This window comes from Rhipicephalus microplus, chromosome 5, assembly GCF_043290135.1.
Source record: "Rhipicephalus microplus isolate Deutch F79 chromosome 5, USDA_Rmic, whole genome shotgun sequence".
In the NCBI taxonomy this organism is placed as follows: Eukaryota; Metazoa; Arthropoda; class Arachnida; order Ixodida; family Ixodidae; genus Rhipicephalus; species Rhipicephalus microplus.
Genome location: NC_134704.1, coordinates 160,290,964 through 160,314,713, shown reverse-complemented (window position 1 = coordinate 160,314,713; position 23,750 = coordinate 160,290,964). Strand labels below are relative to the sequence as shown.

Genomic DNA, 23,750 nt, shown 5'->3' with positions numbered 1-23,750 from the left:
CGTTGTTTCTACTCGCCCGTTTAATTCGGTGCGCTTCCAAAAAGAAAAGCACAGTTTTGTCAACGCTTTCACGCACCTCCGGATAGTGACCTTACCCAAAAAGCTGGCATGGCTCTAGTATTCGTTCACAACAAAAAAATCGCAGCATACCCACATAGTCTGTGATGATGAGTGGGGCGAAGCATCCGTCTGTCCTTCCGCGCTTACGTCCGCCCGTTCTTTCTTCCATTTATCTGTGCATCCATCCGTCCGTTTGTGCGTCCATTCGTGCGTCCGTCAGTGCATCCGTGCATTCGTCCGTCCTTCCGTTCATTCATCCGTCCGTCTGTTCGTCCGTTCATCCATGCACCCGTCCGCCCATGCGTCGGTATCTCCAGCCTTGCGCCTGTCTGTCCGGCCGTCCCTCTAGTGAACACGTCAAGTACCGTCATCTTGTGTCTCTTCATCATATATTCATCATATAAAAGTAGCGCCATCCAGCCGACATTCCAAGGACGAAATGGGAGATGGCACGGCCGGACTACAGGAGTGGCAGGCGCGCACTTTTTTACGGCCTGCGCTTCGTGTCTAGGTCCTACCGTTCACCGCTGCTAGCTCATGGCACTGCGGCCCAAACCTCGCTAAATCTTGCTACTCCAAGGAGGTTACGCCTGGCGAGTTTAACGTGGCAACATTTTCTGGTCAAATAGGGCTCAAAGTGCGTCCTTCTGTTACAATTTTTTTAGTAAGCATCAAATTCAAAGGCAATTTTATTAGATATTAAGTCACCGATACTCATCTCTGTAGGTTATTCCATCAGAAACAACTATCTTTTTATTTATTAATAACATGCACGGGTTTCTTCCTCGATTCCAAAGACTGTGCGCGTGCCACTCCTCTAGCCCGGCCATCCTACTACTACTACTACTACTACTACTACTACTACTACTACTACTACTACTACTACTACTACTACTACTACTACTACTACAACTACAACTACAACTACTACTACTACTACTACTACTACTACTACTACTACTACTACTACTACATACATACATACATACATACATACATACATACATACATACATACATACATACATACATACATACATACATCGTGGGCGCATGACCCATGGCTTAAGGAGCTTCGCCCCTAAAAATCGTGATTGATTGATTGATATGTGGAGTTTAACGTCCCAAAACCATCTTATGAATATGAGAGACGTCGCAGTGGAGGGCTCCGGAAATTTTGACCACCTGGGTTTTTTTAACGTGCACCCAAATCTGAGCACACGGGCCTACAACCTTTCCACCTCCATCGGAAATGCAGCAGCCACAGCTGGGATTTGATCTCGCGACCTGCGCCGAGTAACTTAGCCACTAGACCACCGCGGCGCGGCCCTAAAAATTGTGGGCGGCCAACAGAGGAGACACAACGTGCGTTGCGTTTCCCTCAAATCCGGCAGAGACATTCGATATCTCTAATATGCCTCGAGTAGGTGACCCTAGCTGAAATAGGGCGTACAATCAGTCACGCTCTTCTGGCTGTCACACCATTTCTTCGGTTCCGTTCTCCCGATTTACCCCAGCTATACCATAGGTATCCATTACCACAAGAGCATGTTTATTATTAATGAATCGCTGTTCATGCACATTATTCTCGGGATAAGTATGTATCACTGAGAGTCAACGTATATGCGTTTGCGCTAAGTGGTGCCTTAGCTGTCAAACACCTCCGCGCATTTATAAGCTATCTTATTTCAATGTACAGTAAACATTACATTACTTCTGCAAGGTAATGTAGTTCCGTGTAACGCCGATTCCTGCGACGGGGGTATCAACTATGCTTTTCTACTCCTTCCACAGAGTCCGAGTATAACTTTCTGCAAAACTATAATACCACTGCGAGAATACTGTTCACTTTTGGATCCGGCTCATTCTTGGAATCCGAGGGCAGGTTCCGAAGGACATCCTTCCGCAAGAGCGCCGCTCAGCTTTACAAAACTCCAGGCGTACGCGGTTTTGGTCTCCTGGACAGCGATAGTGGCGGCACCAACGGTCGGGATCTGACTGATGGTGTAATCAGACATGGCGTCGATCTCTTTTCGGTGAGCATCTGATGCACGGGTAGTACTGCACCATTCAACGAACACTGATTGTGCTATAGATTGGCGTCTTCACCTATTAAATTTGTCTCAAGTTCCGACTGTAGGCTGTAATGGTACTGGGCAATACATATCGCGTAGCTATGCAAAGGAAGGGAGATCATGTACTAGTCAGAATTTGTACTTGCAAGTTTGGTAGGTTGTCATTTGCCGATTTTCGTACCGTGTAAAACTGAGAAGAAAAAAACGTGTCTGTGAAAATTCACTTGAAATTGACTTTTACGTTGAAACCTTTGTAGATGAACACCAGACTCACTAATACTCTTTATAGTTCTGCCAGTTCGGTCTGTATTAGACTACAAAAACAAAAGAGCCATAAAAATTCAGAGAAGCCTCTTGTACACCAACCTCCCAAGTGTTCACAGGACGCAATGGGAAGCGTTGTCGACATCCATATTAGTTCGTGTATATTTATTTACGAAGATCTGCATTGGTGTTCATTTAGAACAATTCGAATGGTATTAGCATATCAAAAAGCAATTCAAGATAGCCTCAAAATTCCAGTGTTTTTTTGTATCACAACTGCAAATACATCTCTCGCGCTTATGCTCCTAAACATTATTTTTCCAACTAGCAACTCACCAGGAGCCTCGTCGCTGCTGGATACGACGAGAGCACCATGAGTAACTTCCTGGCACTGCGGCCCGTTGGCTTGCGTCGACACTTCAAGAAGTTCGCTAGACTCTTGGCAGCGCTCAATGGGTGAGAAGCCTATTTGTAAGCTATAGGAGCACCGTGGCACACCTGAAGGCGTTTTCAAGTCACCTTTGGAGAAGGTAGACGATGCAGTCGCTTTATGGCTTCGGGTGGTTCGTACCTTGCCCTGTATTTAGAAAAATGTAAAAATTAGACTTCTATAATTGTGACTGGCGTAGCGTCATTCTTGTTCCTGAAGACTAAAAAAACAATCAAACGCTCAAATCTAGCGGGTTAAAGCAACACTATATAAAGGAGGAGCTTTCACTCAACAAAAGATTTAGTAGCGAGGGTCTGGACGCAAAAAGTATCTGTTTTCATTTCATTCGGCTTTTCTGCTTGTTTCGGACCTTACTTGCTGCCTAGTTTTCACAGAGCTGTATCCTTGAAAAAGAAACCTTTTTCTTCTCCATCAAGGATGAGGTCTCCCGCCTGTTGAGTGAGCATTTTTCGAATGGAAAAGTCGTGGCAAGTGTTTAAATATGTAGCTTTATCACCAAACCTAGGTCGGCTTAGAGGTGATTGTTTTCTATGTTGTAGCATGAGGTTCAATACGTACCGCAAGCTGTAAGTAGCACTTTATGAGTACACGTATGTCCACCTGGAAGCAGCACAATAATGGCACTCACAATGCGATGGACGACATACATACATCGCTGACGGTAAGAACAGGAATTGCCGTGACAATACATAGGTATGTATGAAGAAATAAAATAATGAAAACTTCGCATGAGGCACAATTGCTTTTGTGCTAAGATCGAAAGGTATTGGACACAGCAGTATACAGTAAAGAAAATGTTGGTTGCACGTAAAAAAAAGCCACATCTCTGAAACTCATAAAAGGAAGCAGTTAGCCTACCCACTTAACCACTGTATCTCTACTAAGATGACAATAGTGATCAGAAGTACTTTACACCACATGAAGCATTTAATGAGCTTTTTCGAAATGATACAGTGAACACTGCATTTTAATTTGTAGGTTAAAAATTGAAGTTTGAAAATCGTTAACATCGAGTAAACAAGAATAACTATTGCATGTCAATATGTCTATGATACATGTTCCCCATTCAGTTTTTGATGTTTATAAAGGCAATCATTTTTTTGTCAGAAACAGCTCGATACAGCTCCACTGCAAAAAAGATGTAAATAAAATTGACAGCGAAATGAGCTGAATTGGTCACACATGATTTTCATACTAAATGCGAAGCATTTTATTGCGTACTGGAGGCACTTTGAGTGTCTATGCATGCGTGCTTGCATGTATGTATGTATGTGTGTGTGTGTGTGTGTGTGTGTGTGTGTGTGTGTGTGTGTGTGTGTGTGTGTGTGTGTGTGTGTGTGCGCGTGTGCGTGTGTGCGCGCGCGCGCGCGTCTAACTGCCTACGTCGGGGGGGTCTCATGATTGCCCCCTTAACTTGGGGTAAACTTGAAAGAATCCTGAGAAAGGCACTTTGGTTTGTATTTAACAAATATAAAGCTTCAGACTCTCCGACTGCATTACTAAAAAAGGCGGGCCTTAGCATTGAAAATAGAGCCCAACTAAGTAGATTAAACTCATGCATCAGCTACTACATGACTAAGTAAACATTGACCTCACTAAATATATTTCGATAACCTCACGTAGACCTACACGTAACACACACTTCATAACATTGCCGGAATATTAGTGAGGTCCAGTTAAAACGGCTTTACTTGGCGTGCTCATGATGCGTTATTTAGCATGTTTTTGTTAGTCCTTCCACTAGCACGCTTTGATTAGCAAAGTTATGGCTCTGATTACCATGGTCTTAAGATGTGGCTTAATGGACCTTTTTCACGGACGCCGTCTGCGCATGAGCACCAAAAACGCTTTAACGGCGCACCCCGAATTGTTGCCTGCGAAACCTGTCGGCGCACCATCTTGGAGGCAATGGGTGCTAAAAGCTCACACGCTGTCGCGTTGACCGCTAAGGGCGCTGTACTTGTCGTGAAAAAGATCAATTACCTCAATTTTTTCATGACTTGGCCTAATTACCTTTGCAATAACAGGTCCTAGCTCAACTAGCCAGGCACACCACCCAGCCAAATGGCTAATTAGCTGGTCGCAGGTGCTCAGGTGCTATCGGATGATGAAGATGGCAAAGAAGGCTCACGCTGGCCGCGCAGCGCAATGTACAGTGTGGCGAATTCCATTTGTGATTATGAGCCAAGATCTTCTAGGCGACAAAACAAACAAGCAATACTGTGTACCCCCCGTCGGATGGTTCGCAGGGGCCGCTGTCAGAAATAAAGTGGGTAGGGCACTGCGCTTCCACTAGCTGTTGACACTCCCGCCTCGATATCGTTGCAAAGCGGGAGCTTGTCAGTGGCCGTTAGCTGTGCTTCGAATCTACTTCAACCAACATCTGCTTGATTCCTGAGGCTTTTCCGATGGTTGCATGACGTTACCCTGCGTTTTGCTATTCCTGAGTGTCGTGCTCGCTTCTACTGGTGTTGTGAGAGTCTGTGGTGGGTGTGAAATACTATGTCATGTCTTTGACAACCTTTCTCGCGTACAAGTGAAGCATTCTGCACGTAGCTTTGCTCTCGGAAGGAGAAACACCAGGTATACTTCATACCCACGTGCGCAAAAAAAGGTGTCTTAAGAATGCGCTACACATGAAACGCGTTACGTGTATCACCTGCGAATAATTTTTTTAATAATTATTTAACTGTGCTTTATGCATGAAGCCGTTGAATAAACAGAAAAAACGCTGCACTGGTATTATTCACTTAAAAACAGCCCTAAAACCTGAGGACAAGAAAAACATCACAGGATATTCACGGAGTGTATGATAATGAATGGGGCGAAGCGTCCGTCCGTGTGTCCATTCGTTCGTGCGTCCAGACGGACTCGTGGGTGAACGGAAGGATGCAATCATGAATGGACGGATGGACGAAAGCATGGGTAACCAGCCGGATGGACAAAGAAGTCTGGCTGGGGAAGGGTTATTTTTTCAGCAAAAAAAAATCGAAAAGAGAAGAAAATGGAGTGTGGAGTGCTTTATAACTGTCTCTCATGTGAGGACACATCAACCGATACACTCATGGGGGAACTGGAAATGAAGAGACAGATAGAGTGAAGAAAAGAAATTAGGTTGAAAATAAAGGGGGGATGAAATCACGGAGGAGAAAAAAGAAACTAGCATGATGCGAGAAGGACGCGCTTCACCGTGGCGAGCAGCTTATCAAAGTAACTCGGTCAAGCTGGTTCCTCAAGAAAGTCCAGTAAAGTCGCAAGGGCAGAGTGGCGATAGCCCTCGTAGCCGGTGGGGTGTAGGAGGTCCTACAGGGTCGCACATGGCAGTCCGACGACACGGTACCTCTTCACGAGCCGCTTGCGCGTTTCACCGAGAGCAGGACACTCGCCCTGGAGGTGGGACAGCGTTGCCACGACGCCGCAGTCAGCGCAGTTCGGAGAGCTCGCGCCGCGCAGACGATGCCTTCATTCCTCTGGCCGGTCCTCAGGGCTAGAAAGAGCCGTCGGTCGCGGCGGGAGAAAGCAGTCGCTGGCATGAGAAGAGGGGGGCATCCGGCGGCAACCCGGGCGTCAGGATGGTCGCGCGTTAGCTCCCGGCGACGGTGGTTGCGTGACAAGTTGGAAGAGCTTGCGTAGTCTGTTAGCGGGGTCTCGGCGGAGTTTGCTTGTTTGGCAAGTTGGTCTCCAGCCTCGTTCCCCGCTATGCCGACGTTTTATGGGAACCGCTGAAGCACAAGATCACAGCAGCAGTCTTGAAGGCCCAGTGGGCGGCGTGCAGCGCGCTAAGCCAGAAGCCGGCCATGTTCCTTCCTCGAGAGCTGACTCAGGGCCGGTCTTGAGTAGCAGAATACTGCTGTGCTCTTGACGGCTGGCGACTCGCGTAGGAGGTCGGTAGCCTACAAAAGCCTGACTTGCACAGTTGTTGTCGAGGAGGCACAATATCGCTAGCGGCACTGACGCTCCGTGCCAAGCTGAGGGGATATTGTCACAGAACGAGCGCTAAACAAGAGCGCGCCGCCAAATCCTTGCGACAACGGGCGGCAGAAACACCGCGAGGTAAAAAGAAAAAAAAAAGAGAAAGCCAACATCCAGGGCTCCCGGGCGCGCGCTCTCCCCGCAGAAGCACGGCTTCGCAGACGGTCCTCCTCACCCCACATCGGCGGCCCAGCAAGACCGCGATTTTTCTAGAACGAAGGAGGCGGGGTCAGACCGAGTGAATCATCCTCCGGAGAGGGCAGTCGAACCGTCTCGTGCCTCTCCCCAGCCTTCGCTGCGTATCGCGCCGACGAAATGACGAGAAACATCTGGAAAGTCGCGCGCAAGGTATTTAACCGAGCAGCCGAGACGAGAAATCAGGAGAAGACGGAACGTTAGCGCCGGAGCGCGTAGGAATTCCGCCGTGTAGTCGGCGAAGGTTCTGCCCGTAGTGACAGAACAGGAGGAGACGGAAGTGAGCGCCAGAGTGCGTAGAGAGTCCGCCGTGTAGTCGGCGAAGTTTTTGGTCCGTAGGGACGGCTCGAGCTACAGGCAAGAGCGTGTGTTCACCGCTATCGAGCGAAGACCCGTGGCAACAGCTGCGGGTGTGAAGCCGACGTGTTCCGGCGAAGAAGTTAAGTTTGAAGAGTGGCCAATTGAAGACGGGAGGTTTCCTGTAAGAGAAACTTCGAGGGCTGCGGAACGACAACAACGCTGGACTTTGAGTGATTCTCGGAAGAGTATCATCTCGACTTTGGTTCCAAAAACTTTTGACTGAATAGGTTTTCTGTCTCTTTAGTCTTTAAGTGTCTTGGTTGTTCAATGCATGCGACTGCATTGTAGTCCGTGTCCGTTGTTTCAACTTGTGGCTGATTGTACTGTGTAGTACGTTGTCTGTTTGGTGACGTATTGTATGTAACTATTGTGGAGTGTGCATACGTGTGTATTGTTTTTGATCTGCCGTTAATGAGAATATAATTTTGTTTGTTTATCAACTCTCGGCTCTGACTTGTTCTTTGGACCACAGCCGGCGTCCGCTGGCGCGCCAAAAAGGACCACTTCTAAATTGTCCACGCTTTCGTGGTGCGGTTCGGGGGGCCGATACTTCGACCCTTGGAATTAGCCCGGCGATCGCCTCCCTAATAACGGGACAGGTGTGACAATTAATCTGGCGTCCGCGATACAGGACCTTTTGGTGCACAGTGTGTCCAAAGTAGTGAGAAAGAGCCTCGAGTTGTTGATAGTGCTATCGGAACGATTTTGTGTGTTGTTCAGTGTTCTCGTTAACGAGAGCAGGGGAGTGTTCCGATAGACTGATTTAGGCAGATACTTTTTGCACGTGGCAAGGTTTTATTTGCGAGTTGCGAGACACAATGGATCTCGAAAAGTTAGTCGCCCTTGGTGAGAAGATGGGTCTTTCTGGCGCCGAACTACGGAAGTGGGTAAGCCAGAAGGAGAAAGAGGCGGTGGAAAGAGAGAGGTTGGCAGCTGAAAGGGCGAAAGAAGAAAGGGAGGCAAAGGAGCGACAGCTGAAAGAAGAAAGAGAGCAGCAATTGAAGTTGGAGCTGGAGAGAGAAAAGTTGGCAGCCGAAAGGGCGAGAGAAGAAAGAGATGCGGAGATGGCTGAAAGGGAACGGCAGCGGCAGCACGAGATGGAACTCGAGCGGCTCCGTTTACAACAGCGAAGCGAAACTGCCGTCCAAGTTAGAGTTGAAAGCAGCGAACGGGAAGATCACGGCTTCCGCTTGAACCCAAGCAAGCTGCTCGTAGCGTTTGATGAAAGGAAGGACGACCTAGACGCGTACCTCCACAGATTTGAGACGATTGCGAGGAGCCAGAATTGGCCGGAACAGCAATGGGCAACTGCTTTGAGTACTTGCTTGAGTGGTGAAGCGCTCAGTGTGTACGGCAGGCTGACGCCGACCGATGCAGCCAACTACGCAAAGGTGAAAGCTGCTTTGTTGAAGCGATTTAGATTCACTGTGGAAGGATTCCGGGACAGATTTAGGACAGGAAAGCCAGCTGATGGGGAGACGGCTACGCAGTATGCCGGCCGACTTTGCCATTATTTCGACAGATGGATTGAACTTTCAGGGACAGCGCAGGAGTACGATGAGCTTAGAGAGCTGCTAATTAGAGAACAATTTCTTACTAGTTGCCACCCAAGCCTGTCATTGTACTTAAAAGAGAGGAAGGCTGACTCACTTGAAGACATGCTTGAATTGGCTGATCAATTCTTGGAAGCGCAAGGTGGAACTAATTTGGCCAAGGTCAAGAAGGATTGTCCCGATGATTCGAAGAAATTGGCTCCCGAAGAAAAGAAGCGTGCACCAGAGAGCATTCCGCGATGTTTTCTGTGCAACCGAGTGGGTCATCGCGCGAAAAACTGTCGAACGATCTTTACGAGCCCTACGGCAGTAAAATGTTTCAAGTGTGGTCAGACTGGGCACAAAGCAGACGCTTGTCGGAACGGAGTGAGTCAAACTCACCAGGTATCTTGTGTGCAAGCGGCACCGAAATCTGATAATAATGCCGTCACTGATGGATTCGTAGAATTGAAAAATGGGGAGAAAATTCCTATTGTTGGTGCTGTAATGTCAAAACAGCCAACCGGTGTTACGAAAGGAATGCCAACGCTGCCTGGAAAAGTTGCGGACAAAAAGATTACGGTGTTAAGAGATACCGGCAGCTCCACTGTTATCGTGCGGAGAAATTTGGTACGGGAAAGAGAGTTGACAGGCAGAACGAAACCGGTTTGCCTAATTGACCGTACGGTCCGGATGCTTCCCGAAGCAGAAATTGAGGTTGAAACCCCGTACTTCAGCGGGAAGGTTACTGCGTTATGCATGACGACCCCCCTGTATGACCTTGTCATCGGAAACATCGACGGGGCGCGAGGGCCAAGTGATCCGGAATGTTTGGGAGAAGACCCGAAGATAGAGCCCTCGCCAGAACAGCGGCCGCGAGATAGAGTGGAGGAGCATCCCGTGACGGGTCTCACTAGAGCCCAAGGTGAAGCTGCGGCGCAAGAGACAGCAAAGGAGAACACGATCGTGTCGAATAAGTTCACAGGCCGAGCAACTGGACGTACGTCGGCACGACCTCAACCGACTGACAGTGTAAAGGAGACGGAGTTGGCCAGCCGGGCAAAATGTAGAGGCATGATCAAGCGGGTAAATAAACAGACAGGACCCGTCGAATGTAATGACGCGTTAACGGTGTCGGAAGAGACAACGATGGCTGAGACGACGCCTCAGATATCGTCGTTGGAAAGGGCTCGCCGAAAAAGAACGTGGAAACACAAGAAGAGATCGAGCGAGCACCGCAAAAAGGGGCGCAAGCGCTGCTCGAAGTACTCAGGATAAGTGGAGAAGTCAAATCAGAATGTGTTGGGCAATGCTGAGTGACATATGATGTGTTAATGTTGTGTTATCCTGTGTCACAAGTGTCGGTGATGTGATGTGATGTATTGTACAAATGTTGCAATGAATGAACTTTGTACATTTGTATAGTTGGGAATTTGTGGTAGAGTGTTGTACTCATGTGCCTGTGGTTATATTTCATGTGTTGTGGAATTGAACTACAATGTAAGATTGTATTGCGTGATATATTGTGAATGTGACGTGTCACGAGCGACGGATTGTGTTACAGTCTGTGAGAGTGTGTGGTGACTGTTCGCGCTCGTTTGTGTGGTTTTGAATATTATGAGATAATATTCTTAAAGTGGGGGGCAGTGTCACAGAACGAGCGCTAAACAAGAGCGCGCCGCCAAATCCTTGCGACAACGGGCGGCAGAAACGCCGCGAGGTAAAAAGAAAAAAAAAGACAAAGCCAACATCCAGGGCTCCCGGGCGCGCGCTCTCCCCGCAGAAGCACGGCTTCGCAGACGATCCTCCTCACCCCACATCGGCGGCCCAGCAAGACCGCGATTTTTCTAGAACGAAGGAGGCGGGGTCAGACCGAGTGAATCATCCTCCGGAGAGGGCAGTCGAATCGTCTCGTGCCTCTCCCCAGCCTTCGCTGCGTATCGCGCCGACGAAATGACGAGAAACATCTGGAAAGTCGCGCGCAAGGTATTTAACCGAGCAGCCGAGACGAGAAATCAGGAGAAGACGGAACGTTAGCGCCGGAGCGCGTAGGAATTCCGCCGTGTAGTCGGCGAAGGTTCTGCCCGTAGTGACAGAACAGGAAGAGACGGAAGTGAGCGCCAGAGTGCGTAGAGAGTCCGCCGTGTAGTCGGCGAAGTTTTTGGTCCGTAGGGACGGCTCGAGCTACAGGCAAGAGCGTGTGTTTACCGCTATCGAGCGAAGACCCGTGGCAACAGCTGCGGATGTGAAGCCGACGTGTTCCGGCGAAGAAGTTGAAGTTTGAAGAGTGGCCAATTGAAGACGGGAGGTTTCCTGGAAGAGAAACTTCGAGGGCTGCGGAACGACAACAACGCTGGACTTTGAGTGAGTGATTCTCGGAAGAGTATCATCTCGACTTTGGTTCCAAAAACTTTGGACTGAATAGGTTTTCTGTCTCTTTAGTCTTTAAGTGTCTTGGTTGTTCAATGCATGCGACTGCATTGTAGTGCGTATTGTTGTCCGTGTCCGTTGTTTCAACTTGTGGCTGATTGTACTGTGTAGTACGTTGTCTGTTTGGTGACGTATTGTATGTAACTATTGTGGAGTGTGCATACGTGTGTATTGTTTTTGATCTGCCGTTAATGAGAATATAATTTTGTTTGTTTATCAACTCTCGGCTCTGACTTGTTCTTTGGACCACAGCCGGCGTCCGCTGGCGCGCCAAAAAGGACCACTTCTAAATTGTCCACGCTTTCGTGGTGCGGTTCGGGGGGCCGATACTTCGACCCTTGGAATTAGCCCGGCGATCGCCTCCCTAATAACGGGACAGGTGTGACAGATATGCAGGCGGCCGCAGCAGAGTCTTCCTGCAGGACGGACCTATCAGTGAACGCTTGCGTCTTTCCGGATAGGTACCTATACATTCGCGCCGCAACCTCTTCCGCGATGGCTCTGAGCGGGTTGTGGCGCTTCAATCGGACTCCCGGCAAGTGCAGGTTCACTCGAAAGGGCGCTCACCAGTGTGGGGGCAGCCAACGCAAATGGTGTGCGGGATCGTTGGCCACAAACGTCATCATAGACTTCCAGGAGTTGGCCGACACGGAAATTTGGCACAGCACGTAACTGCGTGAGCACGTAACAGCGCGAGCTTATGATCCGCTTCACCGTGCATTTAAGGAGGCAGTAGATGTGTTGGCTGTAAGTAGACATCAGTACACACATTAAACGCACGTGGTTATTCGGTAGCCGGTAACCGAAGAGTGCGTACACAAAAAGTGATTGAGCCGATGTCTGGCCCAGTGGTAACCATTAGTTCTCAGCACTTGTACAGACTCCCAAAGACATGTCAACAGTATAAACAATAACCCATGGTGACTTGCTTTCTACAGCAAACAACTCATGACATTGTACGCGGAGTTCCGTCTCGAAAGTCTATGAAATTGCGTGTTTTCAAAAATTAGTCACCAACCATGCATGGAATTGAGAAATGAAATTGGAGCGGGTCAGTCGGTGACTGAATGCGTGCAGCACGGATTCTCCAGTACCTATGATTAGCAAGAACACTGATCACACGACAGCTAAATATACCATAAACAAATAAATATGTGCACAAGTTGGCTTAAAAGTGTATCAGTATCAATCGCGTGCTCCATATATAGAAAAAATAGACGCAACTATAGCATATGTAGAACATACTTCTAAGTGCCACATGTGTTGGCCGTGCATTTTTTCGATGCAGCTTTTAACATATTTTTTCGGTACGCGTTTTTTTACATAATACCGCAGGCCTTAAACACTGCCCGTTTATGAATAGTCTATTAGGATTAAATAATTGAATATAAATGCACGGATCCTTAAAATCCACAATAATGCACGAAAGCAGCTGAATTGCCATGGACGCTGGAATGTATTGAGCAACAATCATATTTTTGGGTCTAGACTTCACTTTTGCATCTCATCATTTCCATCTACATTAAAACAGTTACTAAGAGACATGGGTCTTTTGTTGTTTAGATGTAATGGCAACTTCTACTTCACTTTGCCATTTCATCACTTACATCTACGTTAGAGCAGTTACTAAGAGACCTGGGTCTTTTCTTGTTTAGAAGAAATTTCAACTTCCCTATTGATGCTTACTGTTTGAATCATATAGTTAATGCAGTGAGGCATATAAATTCGTTGTAATAGATGAAAAAAAAAAACCTCGGCTGTACTGCTGACTGACTATGTGTGAAAAATATAAGAAGTATACTAGCTTGCTCAGTTTGCGCATGCACTGGTAGTTACATCTGGTATTGTAGACTATATGTAACCACCACTTTGGAATGAGAGTGGTCGCATATATGAAGTCAATTCGGATTCGACCACATCGTTGCACTCGAATACCGACGACAGATCTTGTGGATGCTTGTTTATTTACTATTACTAGTTTTCCGAGTAAGAACATAGATAATAACGCATATATTTGAAAACGTTAGCCTAATACCCAACCCTACAGCATTGCTGTTACTAAACTTTATATCGACTCAAGGCAACCTTCAGTAAATGAAAGCTTATTTTTGGAAGCCCCTCCACGGTGGTCTAGTGGTTAAGCTACTCGGCTGCTGAAGCGCAGGTCGCGGGTTTGCATCCCGGCTGCGGCGGCTGCATTTCCGATAGAGGCGGAAATGTTGTAGGCCCGTGTGCTCAGATTTGGGTACACGTTAAAGAACCCCAGGTGGTCAAATTTTGCGGAGCCCTCTACTACGGCGTCTCTCATGATCATATGGTGGTTTTGGGACGTTAAACGCTACATATCAATCAGCCTATTTTTGGAAAACGCAGATACGTTGTTATTATTGCTTTCATGGAACGTCGACATCTAATACTGATCTAAACAATTTATCTTTTTCAATATTGACTAGGGTTGTAGACTTCCTGATTCTGTTATCGATATCGGCACCACGGCCAATATGTTTCGTGGAAGGACTGTCTGCCTGGAAAGACCACAGATGCTTCATTCATGATGACGTGCAGCCTACCTTTGTAAGTTTCAGTTTCAGTCTGGTGAACTTTTGTGTGAGTAGTGGGGGGTTTCATGCAGGCAGCTAAATAGAGAAAAATAACCTTTAATGGAAACAGTGCTATGTAACTTCTAGTTATAAACTACATTAAAAAAAGTAATAAGAAGAAAATCGCGAAATATGTGTGTACAATGCATACAAAACAATGGCAGTGGTAACATAGAAAGCAACGACAATAAGAAGATCTGATACTACAGTACTAATTAAAATGTGTTTATAATAAACACTGGCTAAGAGAGTCTCGTAAAGGCTATCCAATAAACGCTATAAAATAAATGAAGTAAACCTAAACAAGCGCTCAATGAAATGTACTGCGAAAGCGGCGAAACAGAAACGGTGTCGTTCACAAAAATAATGATTCAAGCTGCATGTTTGTAAGCGTAGTGATGAAGGGCAATGTTCTGTCCTTCAATGGCAGAGTATTGTCATTATTTGGATACCATAAGCACCCTGGGTATTCCACACTTTGATGGGAGGCAAGCTTTTCATTCGGTGTTTGAAAGCTTTGCCCTACTTAGGCAGTAGACTATTATTTCGAAGAAGGGACAACTGTGATTACAGAAGTTTATATATTTATTTCCTTTAATATGAACCAGACTAGGATTACGTACGATGCAGTCCAAATGCGGCTCAGTTAAAGATGACCGTATTTTAAATATAAATATATTGTTATAATATAATAGTGGGGTCTGATGAGCGCGATAAGTACTGTGCGTTATGATACGAAGTGCATGCCCATTTTCGGATATGTTCTAAAGGGCTATTGTAGTTTTATATGGGACTCACCAAGATTCGATTCACTAGCTCAAATGGCTATAAATTAAGGTACGCAAATTAGAGAGAAGGGTAGAGGGCATAAATTATTGACGTGCTCTGAGCAAAACATAGGTGCTTAATACGTTCATTAAAGATGAAAAAAATTGACAGCATATCCAGGGAGCGAATGATAAGTGAGGCGAAGCGTTTGTCTGTCCGGCCATCTGCTGTCTGTCGGTTCTTCTGTCTATGCGTCCGTCCATCTGTCTCCCTGCCTGTCTCCCTCCCTCCCTCTCTCCCTCTCCTCCCTCCCTCCCTGTCTGTCTGTCCGTCCGTCTGTCCGTCCATTAACCTGTTTCTCTGTCGGTCTGTATGCCTGTCTGCCCACCCGCTCCTATTACTATAGAGCACGCATCAGACAGACAGATGCTTCGCCCCACTCACCATGACTGACTTTGTCGATATGCTGCGCATTTCTTCAGTGCCATCTATACTCTCTATTCCTATCATCTATACTCTCTCTGTCTCTTTTTCATGAGGATAGTTTTCTACAATATATTAGGTGTACATAATTTTTTTGCTTGGAGGATATTCATCTACAGTATAGTATGCGTACATTTCGTTTTTCTGTTCTTTTTTCTTCTTTTTGTCCTCGTTCGTTACCACGTTTTAGACTGTAGAACATGTAGGTGCCCTGGACACCCTCTAACTGATTGTATCAGCATTTTTCTCCTGGTCTCCCACAACATTGTGTTGTAAATAAATAAATGATTGAATAAATAAATAAATAAATATTCGTCAACTATATAAAAACCACTAATGCCATCTAGTGATAATATTGTCACAGGGGTGAGAGAATGAACGCAATAAATATATTTACAAAATATACAGGGAGAGTCAGAGGCAGCTGCGGCCAAGATGGAGGCACAACAGCAACAAAAACACGAGCGTCATCGCATTCATCGTCTTCGTCGTCTACCTGATGCTCTCTCGTTGCCGACGTCGTGTAACATATAACCCTAAGCCGCCGGTAGCGCCGTCTCGGCGCTTAAAGGAGAGTTGCATCATATTGCCACCGTTGATGAACGAGCCACTGTGGCTCATACGTGTTTTTGGGCGCGAAGAAGAAGAAAACATCTTCATTGCTCTGGTTCAAGTGAACTCCTGGCTGCAGGTCTTGTTTTGATCGTGACAACATATATATATATATATATATATGTGACGCTATGATGAATGGGAGACGTGGCCTGGCTCATACGCCATGTTTATTATGTTCTGCACTTCTTCCTTCTCGACCTCTACTTCTCCTAACCATCACTTCATACGTCACACGATTCCCCCTCCCCCCGAAAGAAGGCATGAATTACGAACAAGAAAAAGTTAACAAGTAGAGGTTAAAAAGCTACAAATGTCAAAAATTCGCAATTGGTTCTATGCTCCAGGGGAGTTCCGTAAACTTTCAAAGACTTCAGGAGAAAGTGCAGCAGTCCGGTTAATGCAGGAGTTCTGGTGGGCGAGGCTGGTGGTTGCGTCCTGGATAACACAAAAACGCTTTGGACATGGAAACAGATGGAAATACAGCCGGTATTCTTGCAAAGAACGAACTAGGTTGGAATGCTTTGCAGGATTGAATGTTTCGTAGGCATCGCATTCTATGTCGTGGGTCATACAAACGTCGTGCATGCAATTTGTGCGCCTGTTGATCGTGGCTGATTAGGCGCTGCTTGTGTTCCTGCAGAGCACAAGCGGTTGTTTTGTGGCTTTTTGGGAGTTTTCTGTGGTGATGACGCAGATGTTCAGACCGAAGGCGCAATCTTGAACGCTGGTGCAGAAAAGTTCCTTGGCTTTTCTTTCTGCGAGGATAGCTCAGATGCGGAATCAGTCTTTTCTTTAGTGTATGTTGATCATGACACTCTTCAGGCTGCAAGTATCCTTGCAATGTAGTTTTAGTTGTTCGTTGCCGATGTTGGTGTGGGCGTTTTAGCTGTTGGGATTCCTCTTGTTGCTTTTGTTGGCATTGCTGATGTTGCACTGTCTGACGAGGTGGACTTCCTTTGGAACCACGAGCCCGCTTTTCTTTGTAGGTTGACGTGACCAGCAAATAGTTGATACTTGTTAGGGTGTCGCGATTTGTGTCAGGCAATGAAGATAGTGCGCCAGAATTGGCAGAAAAATCTGCTGAGGCTCTTACAACGCCTTTTTTGATGGATGTTTCTGGCACAGGGAAGTGCTTGAGAGTTGATCCTTCCGAGCCTCCTGTGTGGGTTGGGCTCTCAGGTGGCTGGGAATTCGACGGCGACACTGCGGAAGGATCGGTTTGGTCATAATTTAATTGTGAATGACTGTCTTTCTGTGGAACGAACAATGCGAGCTCTTCTGGCGCATGAAACTGAACTGTAGGTGACGGGCTTGACTGAGTATGCTCGGGCCTTCTCCGCTCTATTCCGACCATAGTGAACGCGTGAGACGCGAGGTGGGCGTTGTGAGCGACCGAAGCTCCACGCGACGGAAAAGCAGGAGGTTTGTCAATGCGTGAAGGCTGCTTTTGACTGTGACGACTGGGTGCGGTTGTCTGTGGATGGTTTGAAGTTTTCGTTCGTCGTCGTCTTTTCTTGGTGTGGTGATGGCGCTGAGAAAATTGTGGTTGGTCATCGTCGTTGAAGGAGGAGACGCTGTCGGTAGTCCCAGCGTTATTTGCGAGTGCATTGCAAGCATCATTTGTGTCAAGGAAAGCAGTAGATGCATTTTCGTTTTTATCAACGAGACTTGCATTCAATGGTGACTCCATACTGTTTCGACTTTGGGTTGGTCCAGTTCCCGAGGATGACATCGCCGCAAACATGGCTTGACATGGTTGCGATTCCGTATGTTTGCTTCTTTGCGGGAGAGTTGAGCTACGCGTTCCTGAAGTACAGTGGCTTTCGGAACGGCAGTGGCTTGACAAGGTATTTTTCCGATGTGCCAGGTCATCTACCATGAATACGGCGTCCTTATAAGGCAAGTGGTGAGTATTAGGAGTGCTTGAAGAACCGCGTGATGAAAAACCAGGTGGTGGACCATGCATGCGAGACGAACAGTGAAGGACATCAGGTGGTTGAGAAACGTCTCGTGTCAAGTGCTGGAGCGATGACTTCGAAAATGCCGACTTTCGTGCAGAAGGGAGCCCCGCTCGATGGTTTTGTTTTTCCCAAAATACGCATGGTCTTCTGTAAGTAAACTCATGTGTGACTTTGTCTTGTGGATGTTGTCGATTCACGTTGGGCTTTCGAATGCTCGATGATTGCTTAGGGAATTGACGATAGTGTCGGGTTTTCATGAGATGGTTGGCAATAAGTAGGTCTTGGTCATAGTCGCTAAAACGAGTGATCATTCCTTCTTTTATCTTTTGCCAAGACTCGTCATTTTCAAAGATGTGGGTGAGGTAAAACTTAAATGCCTCACCGGAGATGTAGTCAGTGAAGTTGATCATCATCTCCCGTTCCGACCAGGATGCAGCGGTGGCGTGGACCTCGAATAGGTTGAACCAGTCCTGTACGGGTCCGTCGTCCGCTGATCCGGTGTACTTGGGGATGTCGAGGTCAGCCGATGGTTCTGTCATGGTGCTGGTCGTTGTCCTTCTAGGTGATGATTCGGTAGTCAATGTATGGCCAGGGTGTCCTCTGGGGAACTGCGTCGATGAGGAGTGACTGATGAAGGGGCAGGCAGGTCTTCATCCTGTCGACTTGTGTGACGCTATGATGAATGGGAGACGTGGCCTGGCTCATACGCCATGTTTATTCCGTTCTGCACTTCTTCCTTCTCGACCTCTACTTCTCCTAACCATCACTTCATACGTCACATATATATATATATATATATATATATATATATATATATATATATATATATATAAATATATATATATATATATATATATATATATATATATATATATATATATATATATGTGTGTTTTCTTCGTGGCAATATGCGGAGATGTATGGTTTCAGACGGGACACGTGGACGATGTCAGTGGCGGGCGACGACGACTTACCGTCCAACAGAGCAATCTCATATGTGAGCTCAGTAAGCCGGCGTAAAACTTTGTAAAGTGCCAACCACTGGCACGCGTATGCACGCGCCTACGCGTCAAAAGCGTCTAGTCGCGCCTGTGGAGGAAAAGGGCGCGCAACTACTGGCACGCGTCGACCGCGTTGACGCCCACGCGTCCAAGGTCGATGCACAATGTTGCTTGATTTTTTGGCTTAGAACTGTCCAAGTTCAGCACAGAACGACACGTTTTCAACTGAAGCGGGAATGTATGTTTTAGAGGATATGATAACACGTTAACAAGTTGATAGTGCTTCAACCACCACAGTTTAAACTATTTTAGAAGTAATTGACATTTCAGTGCCCAAAGTAACTACAGCGGTATGCACCAGAAATCAATATCGGTGCGTGCGCCGCTCCCGCGAAAGAACATTCGCGTCTAGCATACTGTACGTCTATCATAGGCGTGTGCAGGGTTCTCCTCAAGAGGGGGGGGGGGGGCAAAAGTCTGCCCCAGTGCCCCTCCCCAGGTCTGACTTAGCATCCCCTCCCTATTATGTTAATATATGGAGTTCACATTGAGCTCTCCCCCCCCCCCCTCCTCTCTGCGGTGAATGAGGCGTGGCTGCCCTCCTGATCAGGTTTGCAAACCACCGGGATTCTATACCGGCACTACCAAAGTTACTAAAAATATCTTGCATATGCTGGTACCTTCAGTGTATTTACACAACATATTTTATATCAGTCAACTTAATAATCACGCCTGCAACTTCATGATCTGACAGATTTAAGTCAGTCATAAGACTACAATTGAGGCCAAAGTAGCAGGCTTTCGGCTGATGTATGTGTTCGAAATATCCTCTAATGCAACAAAGCACACGTGGTTCTTATTGATACAACTGATATTGGCCATAAGGTAGGAACCAAATACTGCGTAGAATGCCTTCGGGCATTTTCCATTGTCGAAATGTGCTCTAATGAACTAAATGTGCCTGACACTTCATGATGTGACAGATATCAGTCATAATATTGCAACTGAGCCCTGTATAGAAGACTTCTGGGTGTTGTCTTTAGTCAAAGTATTCTCTAAAATGATAAATGACACCCAACTATTTATGAAGTCACAGATGTTGTCATAATATTGGAACTGAACCCTGTATGGAAGACTGCTGGACGTTGTCTTTAGTCAAAGTATTCTCTAAAACGACAGACGACACCCAACTGTTCATGAAGTCGCAGATATCAGCCATAATATTAGTACTCAAACCTTAATGCAAGATTTCTGGAGGACGTTGTCTTTAGTAAAAGTATTTTCTAAAACGAGAGACGACACCCAACTGTTCATGAAGTCACAGATAGCGGTCATAATATTAGAACTGAACCCTGTATGGAAGACTTGTGGACGTTGTCTTTAGTCAAAGTATTCTCTAACGACACCCAACGACACCCAACAAACGACACCCAACTGTTCATGAAGTCACAGATATCGGTCAAAATATTAGAACTGAAACCTTAATTCAAGACTTCTGGACGTTGTCTTTAGTCAAAGTATTCTCTAAAATGACAAACGACCCTCAACTGTTCATGAAGTCCCAGATAGCGGCCATAAATATTGAAACTGAACCCTGTACGGAAGACTTCTGGACGTTGTCTTTAGTCAAAGTATTCTCTAAAACGACAAGCGGCACCCAACTGTTTATGAAGTCACAGATATCGGCCATAATATTAGTACTGAAACCTTAATGCAAGATTTCTGGACGTTGTCTTTAGTCAAAGTATTCTCTAAAACGACAGACGACACCGAACTGTTTATGAAGTCACAGATATCGGTCATAATATCAGAACTTAATCCTAAGTGGAAGACTTCTGGACGTTGTCTTAAGTCAAAGTTTTCTCTAAAACGACAGACGGCACTCAACTGTTCATGAAGTCACAGATAGCGGTCATAATATTGGAACTGAATCCTTAAAGAAAGACTGCATGACGTTGTCTTCCGTCAAAGTTAATCCTTAATGGAAGACTGCTGGACGTTGTCTTAAGTCAAAGTGTTCTCTAAAACGACAAATGACGCCCAACTCTTCATGAAGTCACAGATATCGGTCATAATACTGGAACTGAACCCTTCATGGAAGGCAGCCAAAAGGTTCTCCAATGCAATCAAACACACCTGACACATCGTGATGCAACAGATATTAGTGACCAGATTGGAACTGAGCACAGCGTGGAACACTTTCGGATGGTATATTTATTTATTTTCAAATACGACTGCTCACTGTGAGGCTACTGCAAAAGTGGCGTACATATATACAAAATGAAAAGATTTAAACAGTAATATCACATTAAGTGTGCCAAGGTAAACAAATATCACTACCCTTGAGTGCACCCCTGTAATAAATGAAAGAAATAGGACATTTTTATAAATCAAGTGCCTCCAAAAAGTTAGACACACTGGTATTAGGAATCAAACCAAGTAGATCAATCTGGTGCTTGATAACTTTATTTAAACGTGTTAGAGAGCTCTACAAATGACTTCTAAGCTGGGTGGTGATTGCGGATCAGTGCTGTGTTGAAGACTTCAGCACTTTGCTGGTAGTTTAAATATCCTTTAACATCTACAAAATGCATCTGACACTTCTCAATGAGACAGACATTGGTTTTGAGATTACAGCCAAGCACTGTGGCTTTCACATGTCATCAATTGTCAAAATACCCTATAAATCAATAAAGCATGCCCAAACGTTTTGATGGGACAGATACCGATCAAAGGATTGCACCAGAGCACCGTACAGAAGTTTTGGCAAGTTTTCCAACAGAACTAAACTGAATATGCTTAAGTGCATGCGTATATATAATCCAAGTTAATGCATATACTAAAGAACGGAACAGAAATGAAGGACTCCTTGGAAACACATACAAATATTCATTGTTCAAAACCATCGAATATCTTCAGCTCATTACAGTCTGGAGGAACAGATAACTACATGCACAGCTCTTAAAGGTCTCATAAGTCACATGAGGTACTTTTTGCATTTCTTCTATACAAAGTGCAGTACCATACTAGTGCACCTTCATTCATTCTGTGCCTACATGGGGTGATCTTCTTTTCCAACAATCGTGTCATCGTGCAGTTGATTTCAAATCAGGTGCTTCTCACAAGGTTTTCAGTTATCTGTCCAGCTGTAAACAGAACGCGCTTTATGTTATAGTAAACTGTAAAACGACGGAGAAGCGCCATTGTATGCCTATAGCTATAAGCATCAGAATGAACTATAAATTAAGAATGTGTGTGTTAGAATGACTCCAAACAACGTATGTGCTACTGAGCATGGCAGAGAAGCAGAAGAAGCGAGAAGTGAAATAGCAGGCAATACCACCAGCACTTAATCATGCAACTTTCTTTTTCGATCACCACAGCAACGCACGCTCGAGTTTCTGTCTTGTACGTGAATGGAAATGAGACCGCTGACAGCTCAATGTGTCAGCGTCGCTGGTACCCGACACGAAGTCACATGTGACTGCTACCAACCAGCGCACGCTTGTTATTAGCTTGGCAACACACGAAAACGATTAGCACCGAAGCCAACGAATGTTTCCGCGTCATACAATTCGCGAATACACTTAAATAAGTTCGTACGTTTTCACATCACGGAAATGTGTTGGCTAGTGCGAGGTTCGTTTTCAGCAATGATGAATACTGATGTTGAAAACACAGTGCAGATGAAAACTCCTCCGTATGAACTACGCGATATTTCGGGCGTCGTATATGGTGTCTATGTTGCGATGGAAACTACCGTAGAGTTTTTTCAGCCGATGCGCCTCGCATGTGCTGGTTCATACGAACTAGATGGTAGAGGCCTGCGATGGATGCAGATGACACCGATCTGAATTGCCTCCGCGGTAGGCGAGGGCTCGCGCTCAAACCTTCGTACCTCCGAAGTATGTTTACACTCGTTTTTAGCACAGAAAGTCACAGATCAAAGCACAAGAACACCGACATGCTCTTTTCGCTCGGCCGACGATCGCACACGGGACCGGCGCTAGCATATATCCGGCCGGCATTTGCTGGATTTGTCGGCGTCCCTCGAACTCAGCACGAAACCACGTCACGCTGGTAGCACTCGCAGTCGTTCATCGTTTCGTTCTCGTTGTAGATTACGAAGCGGTCATTCAGGAACGTTTGGAGTAGTTTTCATGCTTGCTTTCAGCACTCGACTGCGCCTTCGAAGCGGCGGCCATTAGGCACAGCATTCGGAGTCATCGCGGCCTCTGGTTGGTTGGCGCCGCTGTACGCGTGGTGACGTAGCCTACGCGAGGCGAAATATCAAGCCCGGCTTGATCCCTCGCGCCTGCTCGCGTATGCCCCTCCGAAGCCGACGCCGAGAGGCGCATTTGACGCTTTTGACGCGTAGACGTGAGCATACGCGTGCCAGTGGTTGGCACTTAAGGCCCCGAGTACCGAGATAGGAGCTTCGAAGAGAGGCCAACGTGGTGGCATGGTGTCCAGAGGAGGACCGATGAACCTTGAGAGTAGGAAGCTACTCTGTGGATGCTATCGTAGCGGGCCTTCGGAGAGAGCTGCGAGACAAGAAGACGTTCCCATGCGATTTGGTGGGCCCCTTGAGCCCGAGCAGTGGCATTCCGGGCGTACTCTGTAACCGTTTGCGAAGTCGATGGGAGAAGAATCTCGAAGGGTAACGCTGGATGGCGGCTGAACAATAAGTAGAAGGGAGAGAAGCCAGCAGTGTCGGGGCGTGACGAATTGTATGCGAATGTCACATAAGGCAAAGTACAATCCCAATCAAGGGGATCTTTGGAAACGTACATGGAGAGAATTGTTGACAAGGTTTGATTTAGGCGCTCGGAAAGTTCATTTGTTTGCGGGTGGTAGGCCATAGTGAGCTTACGAGGCGTCGAACATGAGCGAAGGATGTCACTTACTACTTTTGAAAGAAATGAGCAGCCACGATCGGTCAGCAGCTGTGAATGAGCGTCATGGTGGAGAATTAAGTCATGAA

General features: G+C 46.4%; 1 protein-coding gene across 4 annotated transcripts in view; it reads left to right on the top strand.

Moving 5' to 3' along the window:
• Positions 1-23,750, top strand: part of LOC142817997 (uncharacterized) — an 88,526-nt gene that overhangs the window by 32,625 nt on the left and 32,151 nt on the right. For all 4 annotated transcript variants that reach the window (XM_075896139.1, XM_075896137.1, XM_075896140.1 and 1 more), the window contains 3 exons: positions 1,854-2,095; positions 2,727-2,854; positions 13,792-13,912. In XM_075896139.1, the coding sequence (XP_075752254.1) occupies positions 1,854-2,095; positions 2,727-2,854; positions 13,792-13,912 (491 nt within the window). The remainder of the gene's footprint in view (positions 1-1,853; positions 2,096-2,726; positions 2,855-13,791; positions 13,913-23,750) is intronic.